At 41.0% G+C, this 25,273-nt stretch overlaps 1 protein-coding gene and 1 long non-coding RNA gene across 2 annotated transcripts in view; one reads left to right on the forward strand and one right to left on the reverse strand.

Annotated features, from left to right (window-relative positions):
- Positions 1-25,273, forward strand: part of LOC129513920 (uncharacterized) — a 99,141-nt gene that overhangs the window by 67,849 nt on the left and 6,019 nt on the right. The window lies entirely within an intron of this gene.
- ITGA8 (integrin subunit alpha 8) overlaps positions 13,712-25,273 on the reverse strand; it is a 171,830-nt gene continuing 160,268 nt past the window's right edge. Inside the window, exons 29-30 of the mRNA XM_055332378.1 lie at positions 18,457-18,579; positions 13,712-16,556 (exon numbers count right to left, since the gene is read on the reverse strand). Of these exons, the coding sequence (XP_055188353.1) occupies positions 16,470-16,556; positions 18,457-18,579 (210 nt within the window). The 3' untranslated portion in view covers positions 13,712-16,469. The remainder of the gene's footprint in view (positions 16,557-18,456; positions 18,580-25,273) is intronic.

A 25,273-nucleotide genomic window follows, 5' to 3' on the forward strand; every position in this document is an offset into this window, starting at 1 on the left:
ATTATTTATTTTGAGAAAGAGAGAAAGAGAATCTTGAGCAGACTCCCTGCTGAGAATGGAGATAGATGTAGGGCTTGATCTCATGACTCTGAGATCATGACCTGAGCTGAAACCAAGAGTTGGATGCGCAGTCAGCTAAGCCACCCAGACATCCCTCAGATTTGAGTTTTGTGACCTTGAAACATTTACATGCTTACATTGTGGTCTGCTTACATAGGTCACCACAGCATCAGGGCCACCTTATTGTATTGGCCTCACTGTTGAATTAACTTAACAGTAGCTACTAATGCTTATCTACATTAGCAGTAACTACTAATGCGTAAGTGAATAAATTCACAAGCAAGGACTTAGCAGAAGGGGCCTTGAAGAATGAAGAAATCCTGATCAGACAGTGTAGAGTTTAATCACCTTGAGGTTACAAAAGATAATTCAGTTTGGACTTTGTGGTAGATAAGTAATAGCCCCCACACTACCCTGATCACGTCCATATTTAAATCCATGGAATCTGTGAATATGCTCTGTTACATGTTGAAGGGATATTAAGGATGCAGATAGAACTAAGGATGCTAATCAGGTGATCTTAAATTGAGATTATTCTGGATTATCCTAATGGGCGCAGTGTAGTCACAAGAGTCCTTAATTTAAAGTGACAAGAGGTGGAAGAGGAAGTAATCAGAGAGAGGTTGACAAGTGCTGGGCTGCGGGCTTTGAAGATGAAGGAAAAGGCACAAACCAAGGAAGACAGGCAGCCCCTGGAAGCTGGAATGGGCAAGGTAACATTTTCCTAGAGAGCTTCCAGCCCCAACATCCTTCTCCTACCACTGATTTTATCCCAGCGGAATGCATTTCAGCCTTCTAACCTGTAGAACTGGAAGTTTTCCTCCTTCATATCTGAGATGAGCATGTGATTTCAGACCTGGCCAACTGGAACATTGCATTTGCCTGGTCATATTTATTACTTAAGAGGTGGGCATAGCTGAGTCAGTTAAGAGCAAAAGACTTTTTCTGGGACCTTTGGAAGACAGGCTTATGGGCTTGAATGCTGGAGATGTGGGGAGCCATCTTACCACCATGGAGAGCCAAAAACTGAAGGCAATGTGAGAAGCTCAGAGCCAAGAGAGGGAGACAGATTGGATCCCAGGATCAGGCTACTTTTGAATTTATGTTACATGAGCCAGTCAACTCCTTTCATAGGTTTTCATGTGTGTTCAGCATGCCTAATACTTTTTCATCTTGAAAAAGATCTGTGTTAAAGCAGATTCTCAACACCATTGGTTGTAGCTCTGTATAGACATGTTGTCAGTTTGAATGCCTTTGACTGTTAGTGTCAAGAGTATGTCAGGAAGACAATACCCTATGATGGAATTTTGCTGGGGCAAGTCTCACTTCTGTTTTTGTGTGCTCTGCATTATAATATTGCTTAGGATAATGAAATTCTTCTCTTCATCACTTGAAAACATGAGCTATGAAGAGTTCTAAATATTACCAGGAGGTCATTTATAAAGCACAGTAAATTTTTTTTAATGATTTGTCTTCACTTAAAAAAAATTGGTTTTCTTGTGGTTTACCCATATTTAATTAATCTATTTCTTTAAAAACTCACCAACTTGATTTTATACACATTGGCGGTTTTATTAGTTGAAGCATATTTGTCACTGGGTTATTCCACATCAAAGAACAAAATTTTCTCTGTGTGGATGCCTCTGTTAGGAGGCTTCATCTTGGATGCAAGCCTGCCTTCCGTTCACATGGGGGGGACACGCCAACTCAAGTGCTTGTCGGGGCCAGGTGGGTTATGGATGCAGTGGGCTGGGTGGGGACCGTGGTTAACTAGAGAGCCCACATTGGTTGGAAGGAGCCCTGCTACTCAGAGCCAGCTGCTTCCTGCTGCAGAATGGAGACCCAGTTGCTGATCTAGTTTTTCAAACATGGCCATAAATCTGGATGTTTATGTGTAGCTCCAAAGTTTTACATATAAGAAACATTTTTTTTTTCAAAAAGTACTTTATGGGCCAAATAAATCCAAACAAACAATAAAAGTCATGTCTGCAGGCTGCATTATGTTTGTCCTTCTAGAATACGCTGGTGGGGATCCCTGGGTGGCGCAGTGGTTTGGCGCCCGCCTTTGGCCCAGGGCGCGATCCTGGAGACCCGGGATCGAATCCCACGTCGGGCTCCCAGTGCATGGAGCCTGCTTATCCCTCTGCCTGTGTCTCTGCCTCTCTCTCTCTCTCTCTCTCTCTCTCTCTCTCTGTGTGTGACTATCATAAATAAAAAAAAAATAGAATACGCTGGTTTGTCCCCTGTGCCAACAGATGGCATGGGCCTCACTTTGATCATTAGTCGAGCTGTGTTCACTGTGCTGGGGCGTCATTGCCATGTGTTTTGGGACATTATTAACCTTGACACGGCCAATAAATGCAAAAGCTGTGACACTGTTGGATGGTGGGTGGTGAGCCTGCTTGGCATAACTGAAGGTAAAGAATCGAGTCATTGTCATAGGTACAGCTGGCATCTAAATCCATGGACTGGCAGAGGTTCTCTAGAGAGAGTGTCAGTCTATCAACTCGGAGAGCCTAGCATGCTAGAAAACTCCAAGACTTAGAAGTTGAGCAATGAAGAGAGAAGAAGAGCTCAAAAAAGACAAAGGAGGAGTGGTCAGCGGGAAGGAGGGGAGGTGGATGTAGTGATTCTAAAGCCAGGAGAAGACACTATTTCCAAAAAGGTGGAGTGGTCTCCTGAGCACATACGGGTGAGAACTGCAGATGAGCAGGAGGTGACCACTGGATTTGGCCTCATGGAGAACACCAGGGACCAGGTGAGCCCAGGAGTGTGAGGGAAGTGGAGGTGTCAGCCCTGCACAACTCCTGCGAGAGGTCATGCTATGAAGGCAAGTCACAGAATGAGAGATGCTTCCTGAAAAAGAATTCCTCAGTAAGTTCATGCCCCACTTTCAAAACTGCTGGAGCCTATTCACTCTTTGCCTTGGAGGCGACGCCTCAGGAATTCCCACCTTCGAACTTGTTAAGGAATCCACTTGCAAACCACCTCTGGAAACCTACCATATTTGTACATAAAGAAGTATGGCTAAGCACTTCTCTCTTATTAAACCTGAAGAAATTTAAAACAGTTTGGCAAAATTTTTCCTCTGAGCAACTTGTGGCAGCAGTTTGTATAGTAGGTCATGCTGTAGTGTAGATAAAACACTGTTTCAGGCTCTCCATTTCAAAATTATTTTTGTGTGGTGAATTATCCTTTATCATTAATCGGACAAGAAAGGAAGAGAAGGGATGATAGCTTCTTAGGTGATTCCAACAAAGGCACTGGTATTTGAGTGGTGACCGGGTGGCCCAGTCGGTTAAGCGTCTGCCTTTAGCTCAGGTCATGATTGCGTCAGGCTCCCTACTCAGTGGGAAGTCTAGTCTGCTTCTCCTTTTCCCTCTGCCCCTGCCGCCCCAACTCCTGCTTGTGCTCTCTCTCTCTCTCAAGTAAATACAAAAATAATAATAATAAAAAAGCACAGACATTTAGAGGAACACCACTGCTGACAGTACTCAAGGCCATCAGTCACTATCCCTTGGTGACCAGCTTGGATTATTAGGCTGCTTAGTCCTGATGTAAGTAAAGCAAGAGCGGTGTGGGCATCAGAGAGGAACAAATTAAAAACAACAACAACAAAAAAAGACCTTACCTTTTAGAGCCATTTAAAAAAGGCACTCCACAACATTTTGTCAAAAGCTCTCATAGTGCCCAAGAATTAACGGCTGTAAAAGATTTAGAGTTTCCCCAAGACCTCCCAATTTTAGTTAATAGCATCATCCTAGTCAATAAATTTAGGGCAAAAAGTGGTTTAAGAACATGAATAAACTGTTAAATTTCCTCTCTGAAAAACACTGTATTCCTTCTATCCAAATAAAACCCACACCATTCAAAAAACCCACGCATTTTCAAGCTAAAGCATAATGGCTGCGGGAGGGAGGCTGCCGCATTACATCGTCCCAGCTGCTGCTCCAGCCACTGAACTTAACTCTCTCCAGATGTAACCCTTCACTCCTTCTCCCTCCTCATAATTTTTTTCTTGAGTAAAATACAACTGAGATTTTTTTCTTCTTACGTGAACTCAAAAGCAGGAGACGCGAAATTGCAACTTCAGTGATAAATACTTGGTAGAGTGTGGTTTTTCTCCTGCCCCTTGGATATACATATAAGGGTGATGGTATTATGAGTTCAAAAGCATACTTAGACTGGGATCAAAAGGACTAGGATGGATATATATATATATATATATATATATATATATATATAGTAATGTGTATCAAATAAAATCTTGGCTCTAAACTAAAAAGGAGAATTTGTCAGTAATGACTCTTTCACAGAAAATAGTATTAAGCATGAAGAGAGGTGTGTGTGTCACGCACACACCTGGTTAACCAGTTAAGGCAATACTCTATGTAACGGCTCATTCCAATGGTGCTGTTAGTCTTCAGGTTGTTTTCAGAGTTAGTTGTATGAATACAGCTGTTATCTTGGTGTATCTCTGGGACAGGGTGAGCTCAGGATCCTTCTACCCCTCCATCTTCCCTTGGTGTATCCATCTTCCCTGATTCTGCAGGTGGTGATAACAGGATGACCTCCAGAAACAGAAGCCTTGGTGGGACGTAATTGACTGGATATAAGGAAGGAGAGGCGTCACAGTGGCACAAAAAAGACTCAGGCCCTGGTTAAATACAGAATAAGGGAGACCACAATGAGGTCTTGGTATTCAATGCCTTGCTAAACAAAAGGGTTGGGAATGTGGTAAGGAGACAAGATGTCCAGGGCATGATTCCAGAGAGTATGTGGCCACCACTGATGAGAATGTTGAATTAGATTTTACTTCTTGAAACTTAAGACTTACAGGAGCACCTGGATCGCTCAGTTGGTTAAGCATCCGACTCTTGGTTTTGGTTCAGGTCACGATCTCCAGGTCGTGGGATTGATCCCTGTGTTGGGCTCTGCACCTAGCACAAAGTTTGCTTCAGTTTCTTTTCCCCTCCCCCACTTCTCTCTCTCAAATAAATAAAATCTTTTTGAAAACCCCCCCAAAACTTAGGACGTACAAATTTTCAAGCGCAAAATGGACCTGAATTTTATATAGAAAACTATTTGTGGGCATAATACAAAAAACTGGATGCCCATATTCTAAGTCTACCATGAGGAGTCCAATAGCATATCTGTGCGTGATCGAGAGAATACTATTTTAATTAATTGACATGCTGATAGCTTGTAGAAGTGAAAACAAAATGCAAAATGTCATGTGTCTGTTTGTGGTATTTATAAGATAAATGTTTACTTGACTGGAAGAGGGTCTGAAGTTCAAAGCGGGAGTTTTTAACAATTCATGAGGGATTTCAGCTTTATAGTAATACTGTCATTATAAAAGCAGACTATAATGAAGTCTGGAGATGACAACACTTCCTAGAATTGCAGGGTTACTAACATACTAGTTACTTTATTATCGTCCCATCTATCTACACCTATAACCTTTGCTTATACACATTTTTAAAATGCTCAGTATACATGTAATATGTATCTGCATACATACATATAATATGTATATATTATCACATATTTAATACTTCATTATACTTAAATCATGACATACAGCTCAAGAGGCATTTTTCCCTTTTCTGTATGGGAACCCTCCTCTGGTATTGTTAAGGAGAATTAGGATTATCCTATGGTTATCTCAAGACCTGGCATATGACTGGCCAGGGGATAGGGTGGTGGAGCAGAGGGTTAAGGAGGAAGATCTTTCCTGCTCCCGGGCCAACATGGGTACTGCCTACTACTGGGAACTCCTGGACTTGGGCCCTGGGATGCTACTCCCTGCATATAAGCTATAGTGGAAGTAAGATTTCAGGGCATATCACACTTCCTTTTATTTGCCTTACACCTTTATCCTCCATGGGAGCTGCATAGCAAAGTGGTTATGAGTGGGCTCTGTATTCGGCTCCCTGCAAGCTTGTCTTTCTCTCAGACAGGCTATTTATATGATCATATATGTAATATCTCTCTTGAGTCTATAGGTTGGCAGGGGTCAGGTAATCTACAGTAGGCTTGGGTGTGGGTGGTTCTGCTCCGGGTGTCTAATGGACAGCAAGCTTTATTATGCATGCATCCTTTCACGCCTCTGCAAACTTCCCACCTGCTAACGTCCTACTGGTCAAAGCATGTCATGTGGCTGAACTCCGAATCATGGTAGAGAAGGATAGGGGGCCTTTGGATGGGAGGGACAGCAAAACCAACATGGCAAAGGACATCGATAAGGAGAAGAGTGAAGAATTGAGGCCGTTCATGCAGTCTGCTTTACAAGGGTGGATCTGATTCCACTGGAATGGGATCCCTGAAAGGCACTACAGCATAGGAGGGAAAGAAGTTATAAACGTCATTCTAACCTTTACTTTCCCATTGTCCTTGGGCAGAACACCCAGGAAATGATGTTCCTTATAGAGAATTGCTGTTTCCTTCCTTGCCTCCTGTCCTCAGTTTGGTCACTCTACAAAGCTTCCCTGTTGTAATCCATCACAATGCGGATCTCAGTTCTGTCTTGCAGGAAACACTGTTCGTCACTCATCAGAGCTCTGCACAGTGTCCATCCTTGTCTACGGCATGATGTGTCTGCATGTCTGAGCATCCAGGCTAGCATAATGTTCCTTAGGAGGCCTTACAGTACGTTCTACTCTCCCAGTATAGCTCCCTTCAAGGATTTCCTACTGGCGTGCATTGCAGATTCTCCTCTTTACACGTACATATTCTCTTTCTCATACACACACACACACACACACACATACACACACACACACACTCATCCTCATATATATCTCTTCCCACACCTATGGAAAAAAACTAATTCTTGAACATAGTGTGATCCAAACACTTAAGGAGAACATACAGTATCTTCTGTATTCCCCTGTCTTCCTACCCAGCCCAAATGAAATGCTGTCTGCTGGCCGTGTGATGGCATCACATCACAGTATCAGGCAAAGCCACATCATTACCTTTCCTTGACCCATGGTTCAAATCAAAAGGACCATGGTCTTCCTTGCCGTCTGTCCAACGGTGGAGTGAGTTAGGACAGATTCGTTCTTCTAAGTGTACACATAGCATCTTGATTTAAAAATAAAGTATAACATTTCAACATCACAGAACCTGAATTACATATGAACAGACATTGACGCTGATGCAGTTAGTAGACCTCCAAGGTTGAGGATTAAACTGGAGTTCTATTTGCTAGGGGTTAATCCTTCATTACCTTTGGTTTCCAAAAGATGGAAACAAAACATCAGATTAGTCTTCTAAGCAATGAGATCACTAGCCAGCAATTGTTTGTGGCCTTGGCAGGACATTATATGAGATCGCAGTTTCCTAAAATGAAGCTGGAAAAGTCTAGATATTTTGATTTGACAAACTAAGTTTATTCTGCCCTGTAGGCTTCTAACCAGTCACTTTTTAGTGCGAGGAAAACTATTTAAAGCACACCGCTCTCAAACTCTGTAATCCCTGTGGCTTGGGGGGTTGGCTTCAATCTTTGCGAATGCCCTAAAGAATGAGTTTCTCTCTCCGTATATTCTGCAACTAAAATAACTTCTATCTAACTTTTTAGGTGTTGAAGGGTGTTGAGAATGTCTCCTCATGTGCATGAATCTAAAGAGAGTTTGGAAGGTAGAGGAGGACAGGAGTTCTGTAGTTCTCATCTGGACTCTAACTAGATGGAGGACTCAGCTCTGCGCTTTCGTACACAGGAGTCCTTATTATTTTTAATAGTAATAAATTCTGGGAGAATTTAAAATTAAAATAAAATGTAGAATTTAGAGTAAATTCTGAGAGAATTCATTTTATTTTAAAGAGTATTTATTTATTTGAGAGAGAGAGCACAAGTGAGGGGGGAGAGGCAGGAGAGAGAGGGAAAAGCAGACTCCCCACTGAGCAGGGAACCCATTGTGGGGCTCAGTCCCAGGACCCTGAGATCATGACCTGAGCCAAAGGCAGACACTTAACTGAGCCATGCAGGTCCCCTGTTCTGGGAGAATTTAAAAGGGATCATCGAGGTCATGAAAAACCATTTAACTCTGTTACTTAAATATTTTCTTCTTTACTTTCTGCATGGAATATATAGTAGGTACTCTTAATTTGGCTTAACTCTTAACTCCTGGCTTCTGGAGTTAGGCAGACCCGGGTTTGAATCTCCATTCTGCCACCAGCTATGGTGTAGACCATCAAACTACTTACATTCTCTAGACCTCAATTCATCCAGAAAACAGGGATAATTCTAGTATCTACCTCATATGGTGGTTTTGAGAATTGAATGAAAAATGCACAGAAGGCACTTAGCAGAGGGCTTGACACAGAGTGCAAGCCTAATGTATTTCCATTGTTATTACTTTTTTTATTTTTTTTATTTTTTTTTTTTTAATTTTTATTTATTTATGATAGTCACACACACAGAGAGAGAGAGAGAGGCAGAGACACAGGCAGAGGGAGAAGCAGGCTCCATGCACCGGGAGCCCGATATGGGATTCGATCCCGGGTCTCCAGGATCGTGCCCTGGGCCAAAGGCAGGCGCCAAACCGCTGCGCCACCCAGGGATCCCATGTTATTACTTTTTTTTAAAAAAAATATTTATTTGAGAGAGAGGCAAAGAGAACCCAAGCAGGGGGAGAGACAGAAGGGGAGGAAGAGGGAGGAAAAGGGAGAAGCAGACTCCCCACTGAGCAAGGAGGCCACCCTGGGGCTTGATCCCAGAACCCTGAGATCATGATCTGAGCCAAAGGCAGACGCTTAACAGACTGAGCCACCCAGGCACCCTTTTACTATTCCATCCCAATTCCTTCCTACTTATACTTCCTCCCCTTCATAATAGTCCTTCAGGGACTTCCAGTCAGATAATATCCCCCAGATGTTCTTTTCTCTGGATTAGCCATCCTCTTCATGTTGCATGCTTGAGGCTTGTCCTCCCCTTGCAGCTTTTCTCAGTGATGAAATCCCACCAGGGCAGCTGTTGCCTGGACCTCGCAGCTTGGACAGACTCCTGAAGCTGAGTATGGGGCGAGAGGCCAGTGGCCAAAGGAAAATATCCAGGGCTCTCCACCCGGAGCAGGAGCCAGCCTACGTGTATGCTGATGAAGATTCCCTGATAAGGCCCGGGAAGGAAGATGGTGGGAAGAGCAGACAGGTGCAGCAGAAGCAAGAGACTTGGTCCGCTCAGGAGACTGAGTCAGTTGGCCAAACTGTGAGACCAGACTTATGTCCATTGTCAGGCACTAAGGGACTCACCTTTGTTTCTTTTTTCTCTTTTGTTTGGGTAAACTCCCTCCCGCCACCAAGCAGGTGACTCAGTGTCCCACACAACACAAGCCCAGTGAATGCTGGCTATCATTGCTCTATTTTCTCTGTTCTGTTGTCCATGATGGTAGCTATTTTTCTCAGCTCTGGGTCATTGGAGATTGAAGAACTGTGTTGACTAGTATGACTAGGGATCAAGCCCCACCTCCCCATATAGAGACTTCCCTTGAGCTTCCCTCACTCAATACCAGCACCCTTTGTTTCTAATCAGAAGGGACTCTAGTCTCTCATATTACAAAGCTCACATCTATCCACTTAGTCCTGAGAATAAGATGATGATTTCGAGAGAGAAGGAAAGTGGGGGGATGAGAATGTGTGTGTGGTGATGGTGGTAGAAAATTGCAAAGTGGAGCAGGCAAGTAACCTATATGACAAGCACAACTGTTTTAAACTTCTAATAGTTCATGAAGGAAGTCAGTGTGGGGAAACATAGATATTTACGCATCTTGTTAGATACTCCGCCACACTAGTGTATTACCTGTGTGGGTAGAAATCAAAAGACTGATACAAAGACACCCTCTTTAAACTCTTCAGCCTGGGGATCCCTGGGTGGCTCAGCGGTTTAGTGCCTGCCTTTGGCCCAGGGTGTGATCCTGGAGTTCAGGATTGAGTCTCACATTGGGCTCTCTGCATGGAGCCTGCTTCTCCCTCTGCCTGTGTCTCTGCCTCTCTCTCTCTCTCTCTCTCTCTCTCTCTCGTCTCCCATGAATAAATAAATAAAATCTTAAAAAAAACCTCTTTAATTCATGTGTGCTTTATCATTTTGTCAAACTGTCCTATAAGATAGATATTTTTGAAAGAGGACATTGTGATTTGGATTGTGTCCTCCCAAAAAGCTGTGTCAGAGTCCTAATCTCCCTTTATCTGAGATGTGCCTGGATTTGGAAATAGGGTCTTTAAAATGAGGTCATTGGGACACCTGGGTGGCTCAGCGGTTGAGTGCCTGTCTTCGGCTCAGGACATGATCCCGGAGTTCTGGGGGATCTGCAGGGAGCCTGCTTTTCCTTTTGCCTATGTCTCTGCCTCTCTCTGTGTCTCTCATGAATAAATAAATAAAATCTTTAAAAAAAAAATAAAATGAGGTCATTGAGATGGACCCTAAAAACTTCTGGCCTAAAGAAACATGTGGCAGTAAATTTCTGCTGTTTGAAGCCACCCAATTTGTGGTACTTTGTTATGACAACCCTGGGAAGCTAATAGAGAAGAGAAATACGGAGTTTTTTAAAATTAGGGATTCCTATAGAAATAAACTATGCTCCAACCCTACCGTCAATTAAGTGAATGAAAGTTAAAGCTAAAATTTTAAAACCACTGTTACTGCCTTAAAAATAATCCCATCTACAGGTTGGATAGCATGGCACTTTGCTGATAACTTGGTTGTTTCTACAATGCAGTGCATAATCAAAATAAGCAACAGCACGAGATATTAAGAACATTCATACTGTGTCATATCATGGTGCCGATAGAAGTTAAATTCAAGACTTTATATTGTCAAGAGGCACTAGTATCAAGCTACATTTCCATGTGGATTTTGGCCAACAATCATAAATAACAGGGAACTTGCTCATAAACAATTCCAAAAGGCAGTGTGTCCGGCAGATGGTATTTTGGGGGTGGGGTCGGGGAGAGTTTAACATGGCAAGCAGAGTTGTGCTTTACTCACGCTGGCCATTCTGAACCTGCCATTGACTTCAGCACCACTAGGGGGTTATGGTTTTACTCAGCTTCCAACTGAGTCTACAGTTTCAATGCTTTAAATTTCTCAAGCTAAAGAAATCAACCTTTTAATGTCATGGGAGTTTTGAAGGAGAAAATCTGCCGTCTTTGGGGAGAAGAACATCAGACATTAGGGATGTAGCATCACTACCTCATGGATATCAGGCAAAAGTGTTCTTGTTTTAGATCTCCCTGAGGGTGCCAGGGTGCTGTGTCCTATAGGGGTCACCTGGGAGTACTTCAGGGAAGAGATTTGCACCTCTAAGGGAATCCCACCTTGTCACAAAATTCCGCACTGAGTTTAGAAAGTATTGATGGAGTCAAGTGTCTACATATAAAATGGCTGGAAGTGACAAAGATAGCAACAGCATTTGTTGAGAAGATTGAGATTTCCCTGTGCACACCTACACATAACTACAAAGCCTTTTACTAATATAAAAGGCACACTAAGATGTTTTCTTTTCCCCTCACTGTGAACATGTGCAGGCTTTAACCAGTGGGGCTGGCCTACAAGAGATCTTATGGGGATCCCTGGGTGGCTTAACGGTTGAGCGCCTCCCTTTGACCCAAGGTGTGGTCCTGGAGTCCTGGGATTGAGTCCTACATCAGGCTCCCTGCAGGGAGCCTGCTTCTCCCTCTGCCTGTGTCTTTGCCTCTCTCTGTGTCTCTCATGAATAAATAAATTAAAAGAAAAAAAGAGAGAGAGATCCTTATGTGTGTTCTTTGGTGGTTTTGCCCTACTTAGATGAGTTCACCTGCTTTGATGGTCAGCTCCGATATTACCAAATCTCAGATTTGGTTTTGCATCTTTTCATCAGCGATACACAGGCAACCTTGAATCACCATCATAAGCCTTTAGATATATCTGGGCTTTGAAATGTGAGTGACATACAACAAGAAGTGAAGGATTCATCCCACTACTTGCTTTAGGCTATAAAGAGAGCATGGAAATATGGGGTTCTTCTCATTGGGATTCATGAATACTGGCCAGGGAAGTGGAAGGTATATATGTATGTATGTATGTATTTAAAAGATTTTATTTACTTATTTGAGAGAGAGAGCACAAGTGAGGGGGAAGAGGCAGAGGGAGAAGGAGAAGCAGGCTCCCTGCTGAGCATGGAGCCCAGTGCAGAGCTCCATCCCAGGACCCCATGATTATGACCTGAGCTGAAATCAAATGTTTTACCGACAAGGCCACCCAGGCGTCCCAGAAGTGGCAGGTCTTTAAATACCTTATAGGGTATGACCAGTAAATTGGTCTATTGAATGGTTGATAAATATTAGAACTTAGAATTAAATGTGTACATCAAATAACTAAGTTCTAGTGAAATATGAATTAAAATATTGCTTGGAAACAATTACCAAAATGTTTTAAAATACTGACAGAATTACAAAAGAAATAGTATATTTAGGTTAATGCAAATTGATCTAGTGCTCTTAAGAGGCAATATGTTTTCAAGAACCACAAAAATTTTCATATACTTTGCCCAAGCAAAGACATGTAAAGTTTATTAATTAAAGTAACCAAAAGAAGCCTCCTGTATGAAACTATTTAATTTAATGCTATTCTTAATATAGGAATCTGTGAACAACTATTCCTGATGGGAGGGGGGGATGGCTAAACAAAAGATGGTCCACTTAATTGAATAGAACTTTGAGTAACTATTATAATCACATTGTATGGACGCTTTCAGTGGGAGGATGTACAAATGTGTGCATTCTGGGGCTTTGTAATGGAAGCAGATTACAAAAGTACATGTTCCCCATGATTATTATTATGCACATAGATATAATTATTCATTTATTCTAGAAAGGTTTTTGAGCACTGACTATACAGCAGATACTGCTGCTAGGTGCTGGCAACATAAAGTGAAAATATATTTTTCCTGGGGTGCCTAGATGGCTGAGTCAGTTAAGTGTCTACTTTTGGCTCAGGTTGTGATCCTGGGTTTCTGGAATCAAGTCCCAAACCCCATGTCTGGCTTTTTGCTCAGCGGGGACTCTGCTTCTCCCTCTCCCTCTGTGCTTTCTCCTTTCCCTCTTTGCATTCTCTCTCTCAAATAAATAAAATCTTAAAAAAAAAGATGTTTCCTGTTCTCATTAAGGGTCTGTCCAGCTGAAAGATAGTCATGCAAACAAATGCAAGAGTGTAGTTATTCACAAAATGCCATTGGAGGGCAAGAGGAGCCTTCAAGTTGGCTGAAGACAGAGGGGAAAGCTTCATAAGGGAGCTAAGATTTTTATATGGATAAAATTTGAAAGGCAATGTAGAGAAAAATAGTTGTATAAGGGTGGAGGTATTAGAAGTAATTAAAATTCTTAAAAAATATTTTTATTGAAATTTAATCCATGTACTATAAAACTCACCCATTTGATGTGTAAAATTCAATATTTTTTGGTATGTTGATCGAGTTATGCAAACATCACCACAATCTAAGTTTAGAACATCTCATCATCCCAAAGAAATGTTGTATTCTCACTCTCAAATTTCTTCCAACGTTAAATGTTTTTATAATAATAGAAAATCAAAGCATAGAGACAGAAACTTTTGATCTCTGCTATTGTGGTAAAGCTTTACATTGCATGCAAAAGAAACCACAAGTACATCATCACGTCTTTAATTTTTCATTTTATTAGTGACAAAGTAAATAGGTATGTGAAAATCTTCACAGATATCTACACACGTATTTAAATAAAAGAAGAAAAAGAAAGGAGTTGAGTTGAAACAGTGGGGTGTCAGGGGCAACTATATTGCTTATTTACTGTCTAAAAATTTCCAAGTGTATGAAACTCGATTTGCCCATTTTCCACATCCTCAAAACCAGCTGCAAGAATTGCAATGGGGATGTCTAAAATATACATAGACTCTAACAGAAGCCTGGTACAATGTGAATTATGAAAGCAATTGGTGATGATGCTATGTGGGAAGCAGTTACTTTCAGTGCATTGATAGAGCATTCCTCAAGCAGAAACGATGCTCAGGAATTGATGATTGGTGGGTCCACCTGACCTCAGGTGTCCCCCTTCCTCCATTTGCTTCCACATCTGAAGTAGCAGAGGGGGTGGGGCCACTGTGTGCCCAAGTGTCTGTAGGTAGCAGTGCCCATCCCTCTAGAGAGGACCACTCTTGGTTGAGATTGTGAGGAAGCTCCTAGATCTTGCTCCTTCTTGGTCCTACTCTTGTTCATGGCATCTCTACTTTCCTCCAGGTGTCTGTGTGACCCAGCTCACGGGGTCCTAACTTAAGTAGCTCCAGGAGTTCTGAGTTCCTTTGCAAATGTTAGCTGAAAAGGCAATGGGTATGTGTTCTCAAGGACTTCTTATGACCCAAAATTCTGAGGAGCTAATTCCTATTGACCCAAAGTCAGGCCTGATGACAAGAGTTAGGGCGTTATATGGGGGCAGAGAAATCTGTTGGCACTCCTCCAATCATATACAGACAGCCATCTCCCCATAAAACCATTTCTACCGAGACAGCGAACATGGAAGACCCCCAGAGGTGGTGTGGGACCTAACCTCTCTGAGGCACCTGCAGTTCTCACCCACAGTCAGCCATACACATTAGGAGCCAGACTTCAGTCCTTATAGACTTGAAACTGCTGCCATGACAGGACTGAATTTGTAAGTGGGAAAAATATGAACTTCATCAGAATATTTTTCCATGTGACTTGCATTTGGTTTCCGATGAAGCTCTGCAGCTGTAGCCAAATGGCTTAGCTCCAGGTTAAGGCACCACGGAAAATTTAGTGTCTGTGAGTCTGGCTCCTCTTTCAGATAAAGTGTGATTGTTGACATTGGGAACACAAATTTTCCAACTGCTTTGTAAACTTCAGGATTTTGGTCTGCTAGTTCTATTATCTGTAATACCTAGGATATTAATTAAAAAAATAACTAATGCCAGTGTAAACATGCTTTAGATACATAGGTCTATAAAATATTGCACATAAATATAAAATTTGTTCAGCATTTCTTCATAGTAAGTTTTCATTATCATAAAAAGTATATAAAATTGTGCAGATTATATGAATTTGGCTGGTCAACTTGACTTCAAACATGATGACGTTACACACGGTTATGGATTATTTACAAGAGTTTTAAACATCAACGTTTTGTGATGGTTAGACTTTAGATGATGGAAGAATAGATAAGATAAAGATTATGTTCCAAAGGTACGTACTATAAAGATTAGCAGTAAAGATGAGTAGTAATGTTAGAATAGGCAATTGTAAATAAAAGTCTTAGGATTCCCTTTTCTGGGTTCATCTTGCATCTGCATAACTTTATATTTCCTTCCCATGTATGCATAACACATCCTCCCTGTGTATATAAATTTGAGGTATAGTAAATAGGTATTTAACCCCAAGGTAAATACTGGCGTTGCTTATTATAGATGTTAAAAATAACATTTACCCATATTGTAAAATTGCTTTTTTTATTAATGGACTGTAGAAATTTTACCATTATTTTTTAACCGGAGAGGTTCAAGAGTACCTTGAGATTTGTGTATTGCTAATTAAGTCAGTGGGAAGATTTTTATTTCCATGTAAGGAGCTATAAATACAACTTTTTGCAAAGCTGAATTAAGCAGATGTGAGTCCCTGGAAGGTGTGAACAAAAGTGATTTCAGGTAGCAGGTGGCATGGTATTAAGGGAAGCTGTCTGCTTTTCCTTAGCACTGTCTAAATCCTGAAGAAGCTCTGTTAATTTATCTGCACAAGATGGTAATCTTAGAAGGAAATTTAGTGATTTTGAAAAGCAGCTAACCAAATTGTAATGTTCAAATCTTCTAGATGACCAGAATATCTGCCTAGAGACATGGAAAATAAATAAATAAACTGTTCTCCTCAGTTACAAGATTATCTTGGTCATTTCAAAAGTACTTTCACAGTACCAACAACATATGCTTGTCTCCCTGAGCCATAACTTCATTAGAAATGTGTCTTTTCCATAGGGAGGTGTCAAATATTCCATCAGATGCAGTAGTGTTGGAAGGTTTGGTCCTAGTTCACTGTCAGAAGTCGATTGTAATTCAAATAATTAATCTCGGTGGCTTGAGTTGGATTTACCTGGAAAGCAACTGAGTTCCCATGCCCATTTCAGAGCATCTGCCAAAAAGAGAACTAAAGCAAAAGACATCTTCCACCATTGCTAACGGTTTCCACAGTGTTGAGGACAGACATTATCTCACCCAGAAGGGTCTCTGGGCTCTGCGGCAGCTTCTCCAAAGTGCAGCATACATGAGGTGATATTTCTGGGGCCCTTCCACTTCAAGGTCACTGGCATGTACAGGGAAATCTTTGTTTAACCTTTGTGTTCCTTTTCTTTGAACAGGACCAATGTTCGAATATTTGGAGCTTGGGTTTTGCTATTCATGCCTCAGCGGCTTTGTCATCTGTCAGTTGCTCCCTGTCATTCATATCATCTTGGGGGGGTCTTGCTCTGTCAAAGAATCCACACTATGAACAAGAGAAAAGAGGGTTATTAAATCAGGTCTGGGAATTGGGTGAAACTCCTCATTCTAAGAATTTTCACTTTCTGTGTTTTCTAAGGAAATCAGTGCTCTGTGGATATTCCCTGATTCTCCAAATAAGAAGGGGGAAGCAGAGTAGTCTTTATCTGCAGAGAGAATTTGTTGCATCAGGCAGAGTGTTTGGGTCCTTCCTCCTGCCGGGTCCTTCCTCCTCCCACGTGGGAAAATGTCCCTGTTTTGTATAATCCACTTATGGACCTGACATATTTTTCCTGAGATTATAGCAACAAGGCCCAAAGATTTCCTCTCTGCTTTTCTGCATGCTTTCTGGAGACAGCAGGAGCACTAACTACTGGCCAGGGAAGGGAGACTCTCTCCTGAAGTATACCATAGTTACCTTGGGATGGAATTTAAGAAGAAGAGAGGAGATGCTTGCATATCACTCTGTACTTGTGGAACACATAGCATATAGAGGAAAAGTAGATTGGTCATTTCTTTCACTCCCAGAACATCTTAGTGACTTCCCAAAGATCACCCAGCGACTTGAGGAAGAAGCTATTTTAGAATCTTCATCCTCTTGAATTTCAATTAGTATTTGGTCTAGAAACCTGGAACCTCAATTATTTTTTTTTTAAAGATTTTATTTATTTATTCATGAGAAACACACACACACAGAGAGGCAGAGACACAGGCACAGGGAGAAGCAGGCTCCATGCAGGGAGCCCGACGTGAGACTCGATCCCGGACTCCAGGATCAGGCCCTGGGCTGAAGGTGGCGCTAAACCACTGAGCCACCCAGCCTGCCCCTGGAACCTCAATTCTTATATATTATTTCTTACCCTGGAAGCCAAATTCACTGGGTTTTATTGATAACTACTGAGTTGTCTTTTTTTTTTTTTTCAGGACCAATACCATATTCTGTCAACTGCCCCGTATCATTTATGAAAACAAAGATACTATAAATAACAGAATGACATAAGGGTCTATTTCTAAAGGTAAACTATGCAGCAGACTCTGTAGGCTCAGGATGGCACAAAACAGCTTACGATAATGATCAGGAAAGCCATTATTTAACTCGCATGGCAAGGTTTTCTCAGTTTATTAGGCAAGTCACATATTGTTTTAAAACAAAAATACACTATGATTTTGGGGAATCACAACAATAGTGGTTAACGAAGATGTGACTGGATTAATTACTCTTCTAGTCATGTAATTGTGACACTGTTTGTATTTTGGAATGGAAATCTCTATGAAACTTGGCAGTCCTGTTGGTTTTGGGGCCAGAAATTAATTCCTATTGTAGGTTTTTACAATAAATGTCAGTAAAACACATGAAAGAGTACATTCAATCTTCCTAATGGAGATGGACTAATGGGCAAGATCAAAAAAACAAGTTCAAGAATATTATAACATGCAGCATCTATTTGGCATGATAGTCCAAGTATCCATTAATTACTATATTAATTGCATCTGGGTAGTGCTTATAAAGAAACATCTCAAGTATTGCTGATAGGACCACATCACTAACAAGCTTGAGATCTTGATTAATTACACGAGAAGGCTTCATAAAAAGATTTTCACTCCAAGCATATTGGAAAGAAGATCACAGGTCTCAGCTAAAAATGTCTAACACTCTGTATTTATTTACAAGAAATCTCAAGATAAAAGCAACATTAAACACTCTTGGTCTTCTTAAATATCAGCTATACAGGCATAGTAAGTTTGCCAAAACAAACAAGACACAATTTTCCCTTTATGCCTTTTCGACTGTTAAAAATCCCCAAATCATGCCTCTGGCTTTGTCTTTTTAAATCTCTAGGTATATCTTTGTAAATCCCCTCAGTGGCCTCTCTACTCAAAAAGAAAAATAAAAGAAATAAACTTACCTTCCATAAAGCTAAGGTTAAGATGGCCAGAACCAATAATCCAAGAAGTATTGCTAGTATTATTACCCATAATGGGATTGAAAAGGAAACATTTGGGGTTGCCCAAATAACTGATGTCTTAATCTGAAATGGAAAATAAAGAAAATGAGCTTGAATTTGAAAACTATTGGGTGAAATAAAGCAGCAGTTACCAGTACAATATGGAGATGGGAGTAGTTCTAAAAAGATCCGTATAGTAGTTGAAATCATCCTGGGGGAGACTGGAAGGTCTACAACACTCAGACATAGAATCTTAAAAGCCAGCACATTCTCAGGTCCTCCAGGTGGGATGAAAGGTCTAATTACAGACACTTGGTGTGTGTTTGGTTCAGAACAGCCCAGAAACCCTGGCATGGACTCGAAGCTGGACTGAGAACCAACAGAGTGGAAAGGAATGAGCTTAAATCAGGCTGGACCTTTTATGGCAGTAATGATTAAAAATAGACCCTCCGAAAGGTCAAATCTGTCCACACACATTTCTTCATGGAGCTCAGCTAACCTCATTGAGAAGTGAGTTGAATTGGACCCATTGGACTGTTGAATGTGCAAAAGGTTAGAGATCACCTAATCTAACTCCCCATTTTACAGATGAGAAAATTGAGTACCAGGGGGACTAAGTGATTCATACAACTAATGTCACCACCTCTTTAACTCTAGGTTCTGTGTTTTATCAATGAACGATAGCCCAGAGCCTGACTAGCCATCTTGGATTTCATGGAATTAACTGCAGGGAGCGAAGTGAGCACTAATTGTCCAGACGCATTGGGGCTGCTTCAATCCTAAATCCAGTTTTCAGTTGCCATGAGAGCTCATTTCATTCCTCACTGTTGCAAGAGAATTTGGAGGAAAAGAAGATCCTCCCAGCAGAACTGCACACTCAGTGCCTGTGAACCATCCCTGCCTCCCTACATGGGCAGAGCAGCTCTCCTGTTGCCCATGTGCCCCTGGAGACCCAAACAGCAGAGAAGCTGCAGACCCCCAGACAAAACCAAGAGGAGGCCCAGCCATTCTGCTAACACCTTCTGCCAAGGAGAAGACAAATAAAAATATTACTGGATCTAAAATGCTGTTCACGAAGGCAAGGCTATCTGGTTTTAGAGAGAAGTAAGCACTGCCTCAGTTAAAGCAGTCAGAGTGCTCCTGGTTTTAGCTGTCCTGGCTGGAAGGATCATGGGTCCAGTCCTGATATATGCTTAGAACCTCTAGGCCACAATTCTCTGACCCACCAATCAGGAGATAATAATAGATGCCTGGCAAAGGTTAGTGGCTCTGGAATGTGTCCTGGCTGGAAACATATGGGTGTTCTCATAATTTCCACCCAAGTAGGGGCCTGTGACGGTGCACATCTCTTTCTTCTGCTTTCTTAATTACATTGCAGCATCCTGCCTCTGCGCTTGTCAGCTTGTGTAGCTATTCGTTGCTCCTTCATCTTGGGTCCATTTCCTCTGTGCAGGGGACATACTGATAAGGTAATTCACTCATTCTCCAGCCCCAAGTATCATTTACATCCAGACTAAATGAAGGCACCAACAGTAGTGAGACTGCTAGTCATTCCATATGCACAACAGTGCCAGGAACTTGATTCTCTGCTCTCAGTGAGAAAAAGGCTGGCCATGACCTACTCACCATTATACCTTCCTCCTTCGCCTGCTAACTCTCGTTACCAAGCAGTCTCTATTTCATCCAACACATCAGCAGGAGGTGCAACATTCCACAACCAAGATGGCATCAGCCTCACGTTGCTTGCTACAGTCTAGGGACAGGACACACAGCACACGAGGAAACGCACTGCAGGGACTCAAAGTAGCCACGATGCCACCTGGATTCTGCAGCCTGTATAACTTACTCTAAAACGATCCTTTGCATGTATACGACTGCATGAGCAAGAACAGGATTAATGACTTCTGCATCCCCTCTCTTTATACTCCTTCCTTTAGTGAATTACATCTAATAGCACCTGTGAAATCAGCACTCAATCCGCATCTTAAGGTACTCAGAGAAAGGACATGAAGTGGTCTTTCAAAACAATCCTAGTATTACTGGAAGCAGACTCATACGGTTTCGATAATGAGAATTTCAGAATTTTGGAACCACAAGGGAGAGGAGCGAACATGTACTCACCAGCCAGTTACGATGACCCAGCAGAGAGAAAATCTGGAGCCATGGACAATTCTGAGGTTTCTTATAAATGTTTCTTCCCCCTAAACATAGTTTCAGGCTATATTTGGTGCATGTGTTAGAGATCACCAAAATTTACTAATAGGTAATTTACAGTAACACAAGGAACCATGCTTCTCCATCTTCCCTGTCCTGATTTACCTAATTAATATCTTAAATTGCCTCCCATGGTTTCATGTTAAACATAGCAAATAGTTGAATTTGTCAGTGTTCATATATATATGAGAGAGAAAGAGAAAGAGAGAGCGCGCTAAAGGAATTGAAAGAAGGGCCAGAGGGCCACAGACTGTTCTGTTCAAATTGTTAGTTTAATAAAAAGCAATGGGATGGGAAAACAGCTACAGTGACTTTCCTGGATTCCTTTGCTACTTGGCTACTGTAGGTTTTGATGTTATTATCTAAAAAACATGGTCATCCTGTAGAAACAGGGGAAGTTATGTGAAGGCTTTTGTTTTTTTGCAGCAATGATGGAAAAATATGAATAAAATATTAAATTGAACAGGATATGCTTATTAGGGTCTTCTGAAGCAAAAACCAGCTTTATAGGTATAATTACAAAATCTATTGGCTTTTTGTTTGCATTCACTTCCAAAGATTCTAACAGCAGTGTCTTAAAATCATTTGAGAGTAGGTGATCCCGACTGTCCTTTTCAGTTCCAAAATTCTGAAATTCTCATCACCAAAACTGTCATCGGTCTGCTCCCAGTAACATTATGCTCACTTAAAAAATACCATGCTGTTCCTTTCTCTGAGAATTTTAAAAGTTCAGATTACACATGTCATGTACATTTCCTGTAAGTCATCATATGTAATTAACTAGGAGGAAAGGACAAAGAGTTTTAAAAGCAAGCAAACTCAGGAATCCTCCTGTGCCTGCATTCTGCTTTTCTTGCCTGCTGAAAAGACATCCTTTAGGACATCCATGTGGCACTGAGGGTGCCCAATCATCTCAATCTAAAATGCAAGAGCTGCAAAGACCTTCCTTGGCCTCTGGTGTTTTCCTAAACTTATCTAGGCATTTCTTTCTTTTTCTTTTTTTCAAAGATTTTATTTACTTTTTTAAAAAAAGATTCATTCATTCATTCATTCATTCATGAGATACAGAGAGAGAGAGAGGCAGAGACAAAGAAGGAGAAGCAGATTCCTTGCTGGGAGCCCAATGTGGGACTCAATCCCGGGTCTCTAGGATCACACCCTGGGTCGAAGGTAGGTGCTAAACCACTGAGACACCCAGGCGTCCCTTTATTTACTTATTATATATAGAGAGAGCACAAGCAGAGGGAGCAGCAGAGAGAGAGGGAGAAGCAGCCTCCCCGCTGAGCAGGGAGCCTGATGTGGGGCTCGGTCCCAGGACCCTGGGATCATGACCTAAGCTGAAGGCAGATGCTTCACCGACTGAGTCACCCAGGCACCTCTAGGCTTTTCACCACATAGTCAAGAAGTCACTACACCAAAGCCAGTAGAAATAACAGAAAATCAAGAACAGTGCCCCAGAGCATCTCTCCAGATTTCCAATGCAGGGGAGCTGATTGGTTGTTGCTGGAAAGAGGCAGATGAAGAGTCAAGTGAAACACATCATTGGAAGAGTCCTATATGTCTTGGAAAGGGAGGTCCTTCTGAGGACACATTGGTTAGGGGGGCATGTGACATATTCATGTGTATACATGGCAATGGGGCATTTCATTCATGAGTGGAAACAGGTAAAGCCTGGCTTTTCCTGAAAGTCAGTGCTTTGTATAAATTAGAAACTTGAGCTGCACAGGCCACCTGACTGGGGAAAGACTTAATTGATTACTTTTATAGGACCAAAGCTTATTTAAATTTGTATTAGTGCTGTGGAAATTACAGAATGGTTTGAGGAAAGCATGCCAAGAAATAAAGCGTTGGAAAATACTAAAACTTTGTTAGTATTTATGTTTGTCTTGCAGCTCATTTTGATAAGCCCTCAGGAAACTTCGTTATCCATCAGATAACTACTAGTAAGAAAAATAGGTCTTAATTCTCAGTTTCTCATGACTAAACACTGATTTATTGTAATAATTTTTCACTCATTTCAAATAAGATTTATGAAATATCCCATGTTTCAAGCTAGAACCTTCTGTAACCCTGCTCTAGATCAGGTTTATTTCTGTCTAGAAATTTCTATTTCTTATTATAAAATAAGCCACATGTGTAATTTAAGAATTTTCAGCAGCCACATTAAAAAAGAGGAAAAAGATGAGACATTAATTTTAATTATTTAACCATAAATATCAGAACTATTATCATTTCAACATGCAGTTGATACCAAAATATCCATAAGACATCTTAAACTCTGCTTTTATTTTTAATGAAGTGTCCAAAATCCAGTGTGTATTTCATATTTGCAGCACATAACAAAACTAGATTTTCAGTGGTTAAAGTGAAACGTAGTCTCACAGAAAAAAACACAGCTGCATTAATGGAAAAACATCTTATACTGCAACAGTTTTCAGGTTTTCATCTAAATGAGTTAAAATAAAGCAAAACTACTAGTTCAGTCTCACACTGGCCACCTCTCAGGTACTCACTTTCCACATGTGGCTGATGGCCACTGTATTGGACTGTACAGCTCTAGAACATTTTGTATAATCTCACACAATGGTGTGGTTTGCCCATTTACCTAAGTCTTCCCTTACAAGATTGATTCATCAAGAAGGTGGTCCCAAGGCAGAAGGTTTCCTTTAAGATTATGGGCAAGAAATTACATATTTAACTGCTTTAAGAAAGAAAGGTCATGTCAACTAACTAAAATACTTAAAATTTAAGGAGAAAATCTCAAGTGTGTGCCAACTCATGAACAAATTGTATCACTTTATCTTCATGTATTGAGGACCTATAGCTAGCTATTTAAAGAAATGGCATACAATGTTAACAATTCACTTATTTTAATTATCTGCAATTTTAGGAAGTGAGATCCATAAATTATAAGTGGTTTAGACCTTCTGAAAGTGATACTAAGTAGGGAACATTTAATCTTACCTTCATCACATCATAAATCTTGTTCTTTATTATGGTTGAAAGACCATAAATAAATTTTTAATATGCCTACACTTTATTATGGACATTTATGATATGTTGTTGTATATTTTGACAAAATACCAAGGTAGAAGGAAAAGGCTCCCTTATATTTGCAACTGTAATTAACGTTGACATCTGTATTTACGTATCACAAAATCTTGTGTAAACTTACTTCATAGGGGTCACAAGAATGTTTTAAATAAATGTACCAAAATACTCTACCTACAGTGCCATTTAGAACAAAATAATATCATAAAGTGGACTAGCTGGACACACATTTTAACCTTTAAATAACCTATGAGAGATAAGCAGTTTGAACTCCAAACAATTGATTCATATAATAATTCCATTTTAAGGTTCCTAAGTTGTGCTAACAAATGAAATGGATTCACAGTTTTTGTATGAGGTTTCTAAGAAGGATTTTTATGAACTATTTTATAGAAATCACTGTGGGAATTATACTAGACAATCATATTCCCTCCCAGATATCAGGTATGGAATTCAGCTTTAGTAGCATGACACACAAATGCCAGTGTTCCCTGTTAAGCAAAGAAAGTGTTCAAGTAACTGAATCTTGTTTTTTTCTGCCGCGCTGTGATAATTGAGCACTCAATCATATCCCTTTGCACCATGCAACCTTTCCCTCACCTCTGAACATGGCAAGTGTCACGAGCTTCGTGAGTTCATTTGTTACAAACTCAGACAGGCTGCAGGTAGCAGATAGGGAGAGCTCTTTTCTTCCATGTGTGAGGCTCACGTGGAGCTCAAGAAATGGTTGAATCATGACCGTGTTGACAAGGGAATACAAACTAACTAATCATCCACACAAGGGCCTAAGAAAACAAGTTTCATTACAAAAGAAGTATCTAAGAGGGTTTCCCCATTGACAGGGTATGCAGTGGAGCTCTTAGGACTCTCAACAACCTATCCCAACTGATTTAGCATCTTAAAGCAATTCCCTTCTACTGCATTCTTTTCCAGAATGACCTTTGGAATGACCTTTGAGAAGAACTCGCTAGAAAAGGCAACAGCTAGCTCACAGCACAGTCTTCTCAAACCAAGCCACAGAAAAGTCATTTCCCTGGAGGGGAGAGCAAACTTCCCATGGGCCAGATCTCCCCTTGGCCGGGTGTTGGGAGACCCCAAAGTACCTTCATTCCTGAATATTTTTTCCAATAACCTTTATATAACTGATGTGGTAAATCATCCACGTCAGATGATAAGGCTTTTAAAAAATGCAATGACAAGGATGGTGGGGCTGGGGGAAGCACATGTATCAGATGATTCTGTGGATCTTTTGAGATGAGTTGAGAACAGCAGGCTGTCACCTGTGGCCAGTAGAGAAAGACGTAATGCTGTTGACTGCATTGACTGTAACATATGTTTCTGCTATGGAACACATGCTTGGAGAAAACAAAGGGACCCAGATTTATCTCCTTTAGAGAGACAAGCCTTTGAACCTCCTTGGATGAACATTCTATATTAAAATCCCAAAGCCTCTGTCTTCTAGGTTGAACATAAATCCAAACTACAGTAGACATCCTGTGAGGGAAAGAAAGTC

The sequence above is a fragment of the Nyctereutes procyonoides genome, unplaced genomic scaffold (assembly GCF_905146905.1).
Source record: "Nyctereutes procyonoides isolate TBG_1078 unplaced genomic scaffold, NYPRO_anot_genome, whole genome shotgun sequence".
NCBI lineage: Eukaryota > Metazoa > Chordata > Mammalia > Carnivora > Canidae > Nyctereutes > Nyctereutes procyonoides.